Here is a 13,508-nt window from a genome sequence, read left to right as displayed (position 1 = left end):
GGCAGTCTAAAAAAAAACAGTAAAAGAGACAGACCAAAAAAATTCGTCTTTTCATTGAAGGCTGATGTGTTATATTTTGATTAAAAATCTGTAAAGTTATTGCTGCCTCTATTAGCTGATCTCAAATAACCTTCATTTAGAGTGACACACACCCATTTGACCTTATCTCTTTGAATTAAAGTAAATAAAAGTCAATTTCAAAGTGAGGAAGTCATTTTTGAGAGTGAGGTAAGTCAAGTGTGACCAAAAATTTAATCACGCACATGAACAAAAAACTCGCTCCACTAAGAGCGAAAAATGACGTCACACATGTAATTCAGCTGAAATTGCATGAACGAATGAACAAAAAGTGGCTGTGACGTCATATGGTCGTAACAAAAATCATGACGACGAAATAAAAAAAAAACCAAGAGAAGGCCAATAATAGCCCCAGCTATCGCTGTGCGGCTATTAATAACAAAGTTAAAATAGCGTCAGATAAAATTGAAACTCAATAAAATAACGTGTACTTCACTAGAAATGATATGGGACCAGTCCATAATAAGGCTTGGCAACAGTTAGTCGAAAAAGAACAAAAAACAGCAAAATTTAAACAGCAAAGTTTAAAAAAAATCGCTTATTTTTTTAATTTCAAAGTAATGAAAACATTAAATATCAGCTGAAGCCAACCGCTGATTATCCAACAGGTTTATGCCTAGGCCTCTATAGGAGGGCATAAAGACCTGTCATTACTCAATTTTTTATGCGGTTGCAAAAAGATCAACAAATAGAGACAACAAACAAAATTCCATTAAAACTTGCGAGAAAACGCCAATATTATGAAATATGACCTCTCAAAAATGAGACTAGGTAACAAGTCGACAAAAAGGAGAAAGAAAAGGGCAAAATACAAATAGTTTTGTATTTTTTGAAAACATTTTTTTTTCAAAGTCATCTGAGCTATTAGCTACAAAATAATACAATATATTTGTTTATTGGTGTAAAGGAGGCCTTGCGACCTGTAATTAAACAGAATATGTCTCACTTCTTCAAAAGAACGTCAAATATAAGCAAAAATCAGAAATTAATTTACCTTTTGCAAAATACCCTTGTCGAAGCCAGTAAGGTCATGACGAATTTTTTAAAAACATTATATTTTTTTGCTCTTGCGCCTTCCCTTGATGCCAGTAATGTCCTGTAAGACCTGCAAAAAGAGTTGCAAAAACGAGAGCTGCAATAAGACTTGCAACAAATAGACAAAAAGAACAAAAATGCGAAGTTTAAGTGTTTTTTTTTCAGAGTCACGGAAGCCATCAGCGATGTAATCAAATCAGAATATAGCCTGATCTAATTTGCCAGGCACATCCAATGAGATCTGTTAATATCCAGAAAAATTCATAAAGCTGGAAAATAATGTAAAAACGACAGTTAAAGACAAAAGTAAAAATTAATTTCGACGAAAGGGTTGTAGAAGACATTAAAACCGTAATCTATAGCTGTAAAGATATTGATATGATCAATTGTGCGTCATTTTGAACGGAAATTTTGTAATATCTGAACTGTCATTAATATGATAATGTGACAAAAAGAGAAAAAACGTAAAAAATGGGCAAATGCCTAAAAATAAAAAAGAATGTGAAATCTGGTAGTATCAAATCCAGAAAACCATATCTTAACGCGTAACACCGCAAAAAATAAGTTTTATTTCAGTAGAAAGGAGAGGAAGAGAAAGCATACTTTCTTTGCTGACACTAAGCTACAAGTTGGCCAACTGAAGCGAAAAATACTGACAAAGTTCAGTAAGCCATTGTTTATTTAAAATCGTTTGTTTTTGCCATTGTCTAATCGAAAACGTTTTTAAAAGTTCAAAATTACCATAATCCTCCGATTAAAGAAACTGGATGCCTTAATTTGAAACTGCTTAGGAAACCAATTGGACCTATCTACACTGAGCTTTGATTTGAATTGTTCTTTCTTTAGTTGACATAGAAAAGATCAAAATGTTTTTGAGAAGAGACCGACTGATTACAGTCCGACTTATTTTTGGCTTGTATCAGTCCAAGATTGGACCAAAACGCGCCTTGCTATTGCTTTTCGTCAAATCAGAACACTAATTTGTTTCGAATGTTGTAGATCTAGATAATTTGTCAGTTAAAAATTGAAAAGTAAATCCGGCGTTTTTGATAATCATAGAGTAAAATTAGCAAGAAACGACAAAACTGCAAAAAAGATTAAATATTTATCAGTAGAAAGAAGAGGCATTCTTTTCTTGCTGACACTAAGAAGCTACAATTTCAGCAAATTAAGATAAAAATAGTAGCAAAGTTCAATAAGCCATTGTTTATTTAAAAATCAGTTATTTTTAAATGTCAAAACGACCATAAGCTTTCGAGCAAAAAATAAGTTACATTATTTCTGATCTGCTGTGGAAGCCAACTGGACTTGTCATCAGTGAGCTTTGATTTGAACTGCTTGTTCTTTAATTAACACAAATAGATCGATTTTTTTTAAAAGACCGACGGATTATTATCCGAATTGTTTTTGGATTGGAACAGTCCAAGATAGACCGAAATTAGCCTTGCAATTGCTGTTTGTCTCTTAAGAACACTTGTTTCGAATGTTATAGATATAGATAAATTGTTAGTTGAAAATTCAGAAATAAATGCTGAATTTTTGATAATCATGGAGTAAAGTTGCAAAAAACGGCAATATTTTAACTCCAGAGCACTCAAAGTGAAAATAGGGCTTGCCCCCTTTGCATTTTACGAAGATTGTGTTAGTGGTTTTTGAGTGTCTGCTTCCCGCAAATTTAATGAAAGTGGATTGAAAAAGCTTATTTCGTGCAATTTTTGATGAAAAAGGCTGAGTTTTTCAAAAAAAATTTAGCCAAAATTTTAGGCCAAAAAATTAAATCAAAGTAATCTACAATGCTTTTTCGTCTTTAAAAATAAAATTGACAACACTTGTTTACATTTTTAACAAATTTGCCGAAATTTTGATGCAAAAATTCGCATTAGTTGTCTTGAAGTACATATTGAATAATGAGACTTGCCTTCAGGAGGCTTGTCAGCGCAAACGCGTTCCAAAATGTTTAACAGATCGTAGAACTGTCCATGAATGTCCCCGATGATGACAGCGTCTGAACAGCGCACTTCTACTAAATTGGGTTCCCGCCTGAACACCTCGGCTGCTGTCTTGAGAATGTGGGTCACTAGTCTAGGGTCCAGAAGACCTTGACCTTTCAGATGCTCTCTGATCTGTCTCAGGGCGTCTACCGTCATAGGTTGAGCTGCTCAAAAAGACAGAAACCATGTTCGAGGGCTAGGGAAAATGATTGGATCAATCAATTTTAAGAAAGTCAAAGGTCCTTTACTATACCTCCTTTTATTGCCTTATTGGTTGCCGTGTGCTGTATACAACCGCACGCTGACCTTCAGTTTCTAGATAAATCTTAATTTTCAAACGTGATTGTCTAACTCGAGTCAATAACAGAAGGTAATCTAAGGTTCTTCCATGGCGTTTTAAATTCATGCAAGATTATTTCAAGATCGTACAGGATTAACGTTTACTTGCGCACAAAATACAAGAAACATCAATAAGGTTTCAACAATAACTTGTATTTTCTACTCGGCAAGCTATGCATTTATTAGCAGAAAACATCAATGAATCTATTATAATGAAATCTGTATTCATGTGCGAGCTTGTTAAGGTTCTGATGGTTGTAGCTAATTGACCGACCTTTGTTTGACAAGGCGGATTGATTGCAAAATGCTTTGAATTTTATTTCGTTATAACGCCTGTCGAAAACCGCCGCTGGGTTCACGTGCGCTTTTTTGCTGGGTTAGAGATTTTATTAGTTGCCAGTCCTGTTTCAGGCAGAGGAGCGGAAACCACTTGATATGACCTATTGCTCTCCAAATTAAAACTTCGAGCGCTACATCGGTTCAAGTTGTTCATTGGGTCCTTTTTGTTCCAACCCTCAACTTTATTTCGGGGATAGGAACTTAATGTTTCCATGGCTTTGTTTTTTTGTGAAGTCAATTTTGGCTGATAGGTATCTGCGGAGAAAGATACCTTTTACGCCATCAGAGCGCTAAAATTGTTCAAACGGTGAGAGAGAGAGGTTCAATCTGTAAGTGTTAAAATCTTCTTCTAAATATGTGTATGCGGATTTTCAACTTGGGTCCCGAATAAAGTGAAAAAAGCATTTTTTTTGAAATTTGCGCGACAAAAATTTTAAATATTTTGTGTCCTACTTTTTTTTAAAACCGTATTGAAACTTGCTCAAATAATGAACAGCCTTTGCAAAGTAGATTGCAACAGCCAAAAAGGTGCATTTTATCTAGAAAAATTGAACTATTCTTGTTTTGACCTAAATATACGTCCTAAATATACAACCTAAATATATAAGTAAATATTAGTCTTTGCATTTTTGGGTCATGTCAACAGTTTTTTCTGAAAATTTTTTGATATTTTGTAATGACGTATATATACCTATTTTAACTAAGTTACTGGCTGAAACAACTTGATTATTAAATAAACGGAATAGTTTCGACTAAAAATAAGGTTTCGCCTCAGCAAATTTTTCACTATTTTAGTTGGTTTATTTGAATTTTTTTTTGCATTTAGCCTTTTCTACATTTAGAATACTCAGTTAAAATACATTAACCTAAAATAAAGTTATGGTAACTACTTGCTTTACTTGTTGATTTTTTTATCAAGCAGAGTTCTGAGATTGTTAAATCAACTTCTAGTATTTTATTTCTCGATATTGTCAATAATCTGTATAATGGCAAACAGCAATTAACTGCCAATGACTGAAAATTATTTGAAGACTATGTACATCTATCTCTAAGGGTACATGTAAGATGTCTAAAGTACAACTTAACCCATTGATTATAAATTATAAATTGTATCATAAAATGGGTTGGCACGGTCAAGTCCCAACCCATTTTATGATACAATTTATAATCAATGGGTTAAGTTGTACTTTAGACATCTTACAGGTACCCTTAGAGATAGATGTATGGGACTGATTTTGAATTTTGGTTAATTATTGGATTTTTGATGCGTCATGGAGGGGGTAACTCAAAACAATAAGAAAGGCTTAAAATGACGTCACTAATAAAATTTAAAGTAAAAAAAATACTCCAATTTCGGCGCACTTTTCAGTTGACTTTAAGTAGTGAACTGCCGCCACTTGAGTTCAGCTGCTGGCAACTGTGAATAGGAAATTTAGATCACACAAAAGAAAAATTCAAGGGCGCAAAATTCACTCGAAAAGTCAAAACGATCAGGCAAAATTTGCATAAAAAACCAACACGTTTACAATAATTGCTTCAAACTTCGTTCGAGCGAAACTAAAAATTGTGTTAATTAGAAAAAGGAAATGGCGGCTAGGCAAATTTCACAGTTTTTTTGCTTCGATAAGGCTAGTCTTTTGCCAACCGAATCAAGCGGGGAAATTTTGGACAAATGTTACTCGGTCGGGGCGCCCGTTCGGTGCATATCTTTGAAATTTTTGTTTGAATGTGCATGTCTATGCGTGTTTCAATCCGCTAATTTAGGTGCCAAATTAATTATGCATTTGCAAGCCGAGACATCAAAGAATTAGTCCAATAAATACCTAATTTTCGTGCATATGTTACTTTTGGATGTAGTAATAACTGTTGAAGCGTATTTGTCTATAAATGCAATAATAAATTACTTCAGGATCAGCATTAATGAACGAGAAACTTGTATGATTCACGGGACTGCATGGTGAATGCATTTTCGTTACTGCTAGCAAGCAATCTGGCGCTGAAAATGTCGGAACTGTTCAAATATCGGCACAAAGATTCCTTTCAAATATCAAAACCAAAACTGCTGACCTCTGTGAAAAAAGTTTGTTCTCATTGCCATATGTGAACAAAGTAATGCTCGTTTCTTTACCGGTAATAGTCTGTCTAGCCTAGTAGTGGGGGAGTACCGAATACATTTGTTAAAATTACTTTATTTCATAATATACGTAATATATATAGAATTAATATATAGAAAACGGAACATCTTTCATTTAAAACGAAAAGATAAACGTAACATCTTTCGCTAATGGGTTGCCGTTACTGAAAAAAACTCTTTGATTCAAATTTTGATGATCGAAAACAGTCATTCTCGGTTGTTCCTATATTATACTTTCTCTTAGGTATTAAATATAACATCTTTTTTCCCACTGGTCGGGAGATGCGAAGTGGAGACCAAAAGCATTAATTGATGGCATAAGCATTAATTGATGGCAAGTAAATGGCATATGCTGAGTATCCAAAGTTTCTCGGAATCTTGACAGGAATCTGTCCTTTAAGAAACACGTTCAAGAAGTGACGAACTAAAGAAACGAAATAATGTGAAGAGTGAAGAGAATCTTCCGGTCACTGCAGATGAGTGAAGAGAATCTTCCGGTCACTGCAACGTAGCGTAATTGACTAAGCTGCTCCAGCGTACCAACCGTGGCAATCGCAAACACAGTACCGGGAACTGGAAGCGGTTCAGAGTTTGCACTAAGGAATATCAGTGGACAAACAGCCTCCACGCAACTGTATGCTCTTAGAAGCGACTCCGGAGTATGCTTGTACAGAACACACAGTAACCGGCTGATAGCCATATCATACGAAAAAGCCCCACGTCTACCTGTTAACCACCCGTGCCGAGCAGCAACAGAAGACGCCGTTCGAAAAAGAACAAAGCGGCGATGTTGGAAAACGAGAACCCCGAGTTGCTGAGCTGCATAGCTGACCTCGAAAACAGAGAAGAACTGCGGCCAATAGGGAATGAACCATGGTCAACACCTGGTGCAGAGTGGACGGCTCGGTGCAGGCCAGGGGAAACAACAGAGTACATAACGCCATTGCCAACCAGGCCTTCAAGGATCTTTTCGCCTCTGGGAATTTCTACATAGTTATATACACTGATGGATCCGCCGTTGAAGGCTGTAGAAATGGTGGATCAGCCGCGTTTATTACCTCAGGCGAAGTAAAAAAATCCCTACGGAACTGCATGTTATCAAAACGATAGAACGCAAACTGACGTCATCACTTGAGGAATAGAGAGAAGCTCTGCTGGCGGCGGTCAGCTGGGCTGAAGCAAAACTCGAAAACAACAGAATCTTAGTGTGCATTAATAGTCAGTCCCTGACGGCAGCCCTAGATCACATTGCAGTCTGTACGTCACGGATCCAACAATCGCTGGGCAAAAATTTTTTGCTGGATACTTATCCAATGGATCCCTGGCCACTCCGAGATTCCGGGAAACGAGATGGCAGACAATTTCGCAAATGAAGCACGGCAATTGACGGACCACGAACCCAAACCGGTATCCTTTGCGGCTGCCCCGGAACACATCCATAGGAGTATCAAATACGGAAAAGCAGAACACGGCAGGGTAGCCCAGAGATATCGCGCGTGCAGTTCCAAACGCGATAAAGAGTGCCTGAAATCCAGCAAAGAAGCTGTGATAATAGCCCAGCTGAGAGCGGGGCACTCCACTCTGCTGGCTGCCTGCAACCATCCGCTGAACTCAAACAAGAACCCTATTTGTCATCTCTGCAAAGAAGACGGCCAGACCTTAGAGCACTGGCTCCTTGAATGTCCCCCAACCCTTGCGCACAGAAAGATATCAGGCTTCGAAGCCAATGGCCTGGAAATACTGTAAACCGACCCCCGTGGTGTGCTTGAGCTCGCGTGGAGAACTCTCGGGTTACCCGCTCAACACCTATAACAACGGCAACCAGGGGGCTCAATGAACACTGACTGTTTTCTTTAATAGGATCAGATATCAGATTTCAACAGATACTATAAAACGAAGTTAGGTACATGCAGGTCCGCCAACTGCGTACCGTAACCAAGGTAAGTACCGTAATACTCGATCAAGATAGGAAAATAACAAAGATGACGACAGCAATTTATCGAATTAGAATGTCAGATTTTTTGAAAATTTCCCTCACCTCATCTTTGTTATTTTTCTATCTTGATCGAGTATTACGGTACTTACCTTGGTTACGGTACGCAGTTGGCGGACCTGCATGTACCTAACTTCGTTTTATAGTATCTGTTGAAATCTGATATCTGATCCTATTAATGAAAACAGTCAGTGTTCATAATTTAGAAAACATAATTTAACTAAAAATAATCTAATCAAGTTTTATAATTTTGAGTTGGAGAAATATTTGGGTTGTTTTTGAGACAGAGAAATTTTGTTAATTGTTTCGACCCACTTTAGTGGGGGAGGAACTATATGCTCAACTGGTTTTTTGTTCAGTTAACTTTCCCCGATCCATATTCATCTTAGTGTTATGAGTGTTATCATTTGACAGCTTGTCAGGCATAGATTTCAAATTTAAAATGATTTTTTTTAGTTCGGGTTTTTCCTAGGAGTTACGGAGGTTTAAAGTTTTGTGAACGTTAGCCTCACTTCCATTTTTTTCTTCGCATTTTTCGTAATTTTTGATGAAATTTTGATTAATTTTGCAAAAATACGGTAAAAGTGTAAACGATAGTCTCATTGGTTTTACGATTAAAGATGAAAGAGTTGGGGAATTGTTTTAACCATCAGTTTTGGCTATACTTTTGCTAAAATTTTTTCCATCAGCTTTTCCATTTTTTAATGAAAAATGGTACAAAAAATGCTATTTTGGTCTATTTTGTACAAATTGACAGGTAGTGTAGACATAAACACTGCGATCACAACTTTCTGTTACTCAGATAATGGCTATTTTATTTCCGGTTCACCATGACAGTTCTTGTTTATGTTTAAATGAGGCCCAGTGAATTGATATTAAGTTCGAGTGAAGCTTATGGTTTTTCTCGCTCCGACAGAGATCTCGTAAATTTCTAATGAATTTTTGAGTTCTTCCAGCATGTGATGTCTTTTTTGTAGTCTTATGACTGAGTATGAGTAAAAAGGTTCTAATTCATTGTCTTAGGAGCTCTTAAAGAAGTTATCAAATGCTTTTATTTGATAACCAATGATTTTTCGAAACCGTCATCTCGCAATTTTTCTTTGATTTTTTGACTGTTGCCCGTGTTTGTTCTTTTTAGTCAACATAATTTGAGTCATTCAATAGGCATAGATTGAGTCATTTAGTTATTTCAGTTTATAGCCAATGTTTTTCATGACTTCGAAATTATATATTTCAAAAAGTATAAACGTATTTAACTTTGCCCATTGTCTTTTTTTACCTTTTAAGTATTCTCAACAAAAGACAGATACCATATATTTTCTAGTGGAATTCAAGTCAACTTATTTAAGTCTGTTTAGTTTTTATCTGTTTCTGTTTTGACTTTGTTTTTAAATTTTTTTTATAAAGAGGGCCATTGAGTTTTGGCTGTAATTATTGCGTGTTGTTTTTTTTTATTTTGTTGTTTGTCTTTTCTCCTAGTCTCCTTAATCGTCGGTATCTTCAGCATTCTCACGAGTAACTTTTTAATTTGTATAATGGGTTGAGCTTAAAGCAATTTTTAAATGGACACATGAATTATTGTCAAACATTATACTAATATTTGAAAGTTTTCCTCATTTAGTCGTCAATTAAATGAAAAACTTAATTGAACAGGGTCGGAACATTATGAACATTGCCGAGTCTCCTTTTTTTAATCTTTTCTTTACTGCATCATGTTAATTTTTCATTCTGTGTTGATAGTTGCTGTTATGAATGTTTTAATTGACGCTTGACATTGTTTTTTTTACCGTCCTACTGGGTTGCAGGCACTGTTTTTTTGTTTCTGATTTTTCAAAATTCATCAGACTGTTTCGAATCGTTTTTGAAATCTCCTTGAAGTCAACTACACAATTTTTGTGGAAAGAAATGGCCAACTTCACTAGATGTGCTTCAACATCAAGTTTTTCATCTAGAACTCATATATAGTCAAACGTAGTGTTTCACGAGACAGTTTCATGAATTTTATCAAGTATAACGGTAAGACATGGAAACTAAGCATTTCAGTGCCTTTTCAAGACAACGCATTGAAACGTGCCTGATTAGTGTGGTGCTGTTATGGATGAACCATTTAGCGGATATTATTAAAATCAATTTAATGAATAAAAACATTGCCAAAATAAACTCGAACAAAGTACTTTAATTGCTGTCCATGGTGCCGATCGACGGAAAAAGTCAACTAATATTGCATTTTAGAACGTAATTCTTAATTTATCTCAAATCGCGTTATTTGTTTATCCATTGGATTGACATCCTTGTTATATTCATTTGCATTTTTAATGTAGTTATGTTGCTCAAAAATCTCTAAGAAATGTCAAATTGTGCTCAAATGATGTCAGTCAAATTACGTTCAAAAAATTATGAGTAAAGAAAACTGCTGTAGTTTTCTTTGAAAATGATCTTTGTGATGGGAGGTAAACATTCTTTCACCAGTTCACTGTGTATATTTAGTATCAAATGAGTAACATAGTCTAAAAATGCCGTGCCTCCTTGTTTTTCATTAATTTAAATTTTGAAGTAGTTGTTTTACTCTTTCAAAGTTGGCGCTCTTTTTCATTGAATACAGTCGAGCACAATCAATGTATACTTTTATTTATTTGGTTTTCCACAATTCAATTTCAGCGATGTGCACAAACATTTCCATGATTTGACTTAATTTTTGTATTAACTGGTATAATCAAAATTGTATCCCCATCAGTTATATATTTTTCAAAACATTAGTGCGACGCTTAAAAGCAATTTTAATTCACATTTGTTCAGATAATTTAATGGCATTCTAATTTTGTCTTGATAGAAAGCCTTTTAAATCAATAATTAATGTAAATTATTTTCAGGTTAGCCAATGTTGAAGGTGTGCCAAAATTGATGTTCGAAGGCGTTAAAACACTTCAAAGCAGGTTTGAAAATGTCGCAAGTCTGCAGTGCAGGAAGTGACAATATACATGAATTCCTATATACATAGCCAGAAGTTAAAAATTGTCACAAACTTTTGACTATTTAAGACTACCAAAATGCTTTGTGTTAAGCAAGGCTAAACGACACTGCAAAAGTCTCTTCAAAATTCTGGCGTAACATCTCGCGGCAGTACGCTGGTCCCTATAAACGCCGGAGGTTTTCAGGACTTTGAGCACAGTCACCTAAACTATACTTATGTCCCGTTTGATGATCGAAGGGCTGTACTAACCTGTAGTGAGCGAGGCTATGTTGAGTTTGTGCCTCGGAATAGGAGCCACCGAAGGTACGTTCCGTTCAGTGGTGCTCAATTTACTGCTTGAGGTGCTGGAGGGATTAGTAGTGGCACTACTACTGCTTGCATCCATCACTTAAATTAGCCCACAAATCCTTTAACCTAAAATCTGTTTAAGGCTTCCTTGTTCACTTTCCACAGGTTCTTTCGTAGGTGGCACACAGGTCAATAGAAGAATAAGCGACAATATATTACTGAGTCTTTGATCAGTAAGTAGGTTAGTTCGAGATAATTCGAGATAATTTTTTTAAGGTTTCAAATCAGCGTATTTTCGGTCAATGAATAAAAATAGTGATTATGAAAAGATAAGAACAAGAGGGAAATTATAAAGTTGCAATGATGTAATTATAAAGCAGGCCTGTTGTTCGAAGGGACAAAATTTGTAAACGTGTGAAACGTTATCTTTTTGCTGAAGTCACAGATGATTGAAAAAGGCTTGAAGTCACAGTTTTGATAGAAATTTATATTATCTGAATAGCTCCCGCTATTTCTTGTGAACTTAAAAGCTGCAAGGATTAGAGTGCAAAGGCCTCGTCTATATTCAAAATCTAAAGAAGGTCTATCGATTGTAATAGTGAATAATTATAGATGCCTCTTTCTACATAAACAGGAAGTTTGTTGACAAAAATAAGTAATAGAATTTGCATGCAATTTCCTATTTAAGCAATTCGATAATTTCTCTTCTCCAAAAGGAAGAGTTATCTGCAACAAATAACTCGCGATAAAGATGGTAATAGTATTAATAACGTGCTGATGTACAGTTAGGTATTTGTAGCTGCTGCTGCATTAACCGACTTCGTTAGCAATTTTGATGTTGTTTGGGGTCTGTTTTATGTACTGGTAATAGCTGTTGATGTTGTTGTTGTCGTTTGAGACTTATCCACGTAATGCTTTCCCTTCCCTCTATCCGTTCTGTTTGTTTGTAGTTTACACTTTTCGTTTATTCCCAATTAAAAAGTGATCAAATATTTGTTGTTTCTTGCTAATAAGCTACGGCGAATGTTTTTAAAGATGGAAATGTTGACGGCACTTCGTTATGATGTACAATGCTAATACAGGACCAACAAAAAGTTTAATACTATAAATTCGGGGAATTGTTTTTGTGAAGAAAAGCCTGTTAACTCAATTTTTCCAAAGGCGACTTCTGAGTAAGGACATCTCTAGGTTACGTGGACTACTAAAATACAAAAGAATTTTTTTGATCTTAGAACCGAGTATTCTCACAATGGAATAAGTTAGTTATAGTCAAACGTTGACATTGTTCAACAGTTAAATTGATGCGTATTTTAAAACACTATTTTCACTATTTCACTATTTTAAAAAAAAAGAGTTTGATTGTATAGCCGATCTGAGCAATATGGAAAACTTAGCTTTAGTAAAAAAAAAGGATTATATTTACCAGTGGTTAATAGTTAAATTGGTGGGTTAAGTTAATAAGAGAGACGTTTTGATTATGTAAGTTTTTAAAACTGTTGTTTAAGATATTTGAGCGCTCAGTTTTTGCAAGTTTAATCAGAGAAAATTTGCCTGATGTGTTTCTTCGTTTTGCAGTGATGGTATGAACTGTAATATGAAATAGATAAAATGAACCAAAGTGAATTGTTATAATAAACAACAAAGATATACAAAATGAAGTTAGTTTAATTCTTTGTTTCAATATGTTCCGCCACATCACGCTTTAAATTGCGATTCACCATACTTATCAAGCTACAGTTTGAGAGCTCAAATATAGTGGAGAAATATTTGAGGGGAATCTGCAGAAATATTTCAAGCGACTTGATTAAGTTGAAACTCTAATAATGAAAGTTGGAGCGCATTAATACCATCAAGACGTTTTATGCATTAGACTCTGCGTTAATGCTTTTATTCATTAGCTTGGTAGCATACTATATTGCTCATGTAGTATATGTCTAGCGAGCAGCATATCAATGCCATTAGGTCTAGAGCATACTTAGTCGTATTGGTGTACTGGAAATGTTCTGGTGGTGGTGGTGGTGGTTGCGCTGTTTGTTTTCAATTCTATGGCTAAATCTGTCATCTTGTTGTCATTCAACATATATCAATCGGAGCTACTTCTGGTGTCTTTGTAGAGCGAGTTTGAAATGCTGTCGTAACCGCTATCAGCTTTCATACAAACAAACTAAGCCTTATCACACACATATGCTTGCGGTCAAACGAAGTGTATAAAATATACTCGCGCGCAGATTAAATCTGTATGTATGTAAAACTTAAGAAAATAATTTAATCTTTTGTTATCACAATGAAGACGTGCTGTTATTGCTGCGTTGGTGAAGAATAATTTTAATATCAATCGGT

The 13,508-nt window shown here is 35.3% G+C and overlaps 1 protein-coding gene across 1 annotated transcript in view; it reads right to left on the bottom strand.

Annotated features, from left to right (window-relative positions):
- LOC142339228 (protein phosphatase 3 catalytic subunit alpha-like) overlaps positions 1 to 13,101 on the bottom strand; it is a 39,433-nt gene extending 26,332 nt beyond the window's left edge. Inside the window, exons 1-3 of the mRNA XM_075389084.1 lie at positions 12,592 to 13,101; positions 11,130 to 12,369; positions 3,032 to 3,268 (exon numbers count right to left, since the gene is read on the bottom strand). Coding sequence (XP_075245199.1) covers positions 3,032 to 3,268; positions 11,130 to 11,265 — 373 coding nt within the window. The 5' untranslated portion in view covers positions 11,266 to 12,369; positions 12,592 to 13,101. The remainder of the gene's footprint in view (positions 1 to 3,031; positions 3,269 to 11,129; positions 12,370 to 12,591) is intronic.
- Positions 13,102 to 13,508: the final 407 nt, after the last annotated feature.

Source organism: Convolutriloba macropyga, chromosome 5 (assembly GCF_964194025.1).
Source record: "Convolutriloba macropyga chromosome 5, txConMacr16.3, whole genome shotgun sequence".
Lineage (NCBI taxonomy): Eukaryota > Metazoa > Xenacoelomorpha > Acoela > Convolutidae > Convolutriloba > Convolutriloba macropyga.
The sequence above is the reverse complement of the archived record's forward strand: the minus strand, read 5'-3'. Positions and strand labels throughout refer to the sequence as shown.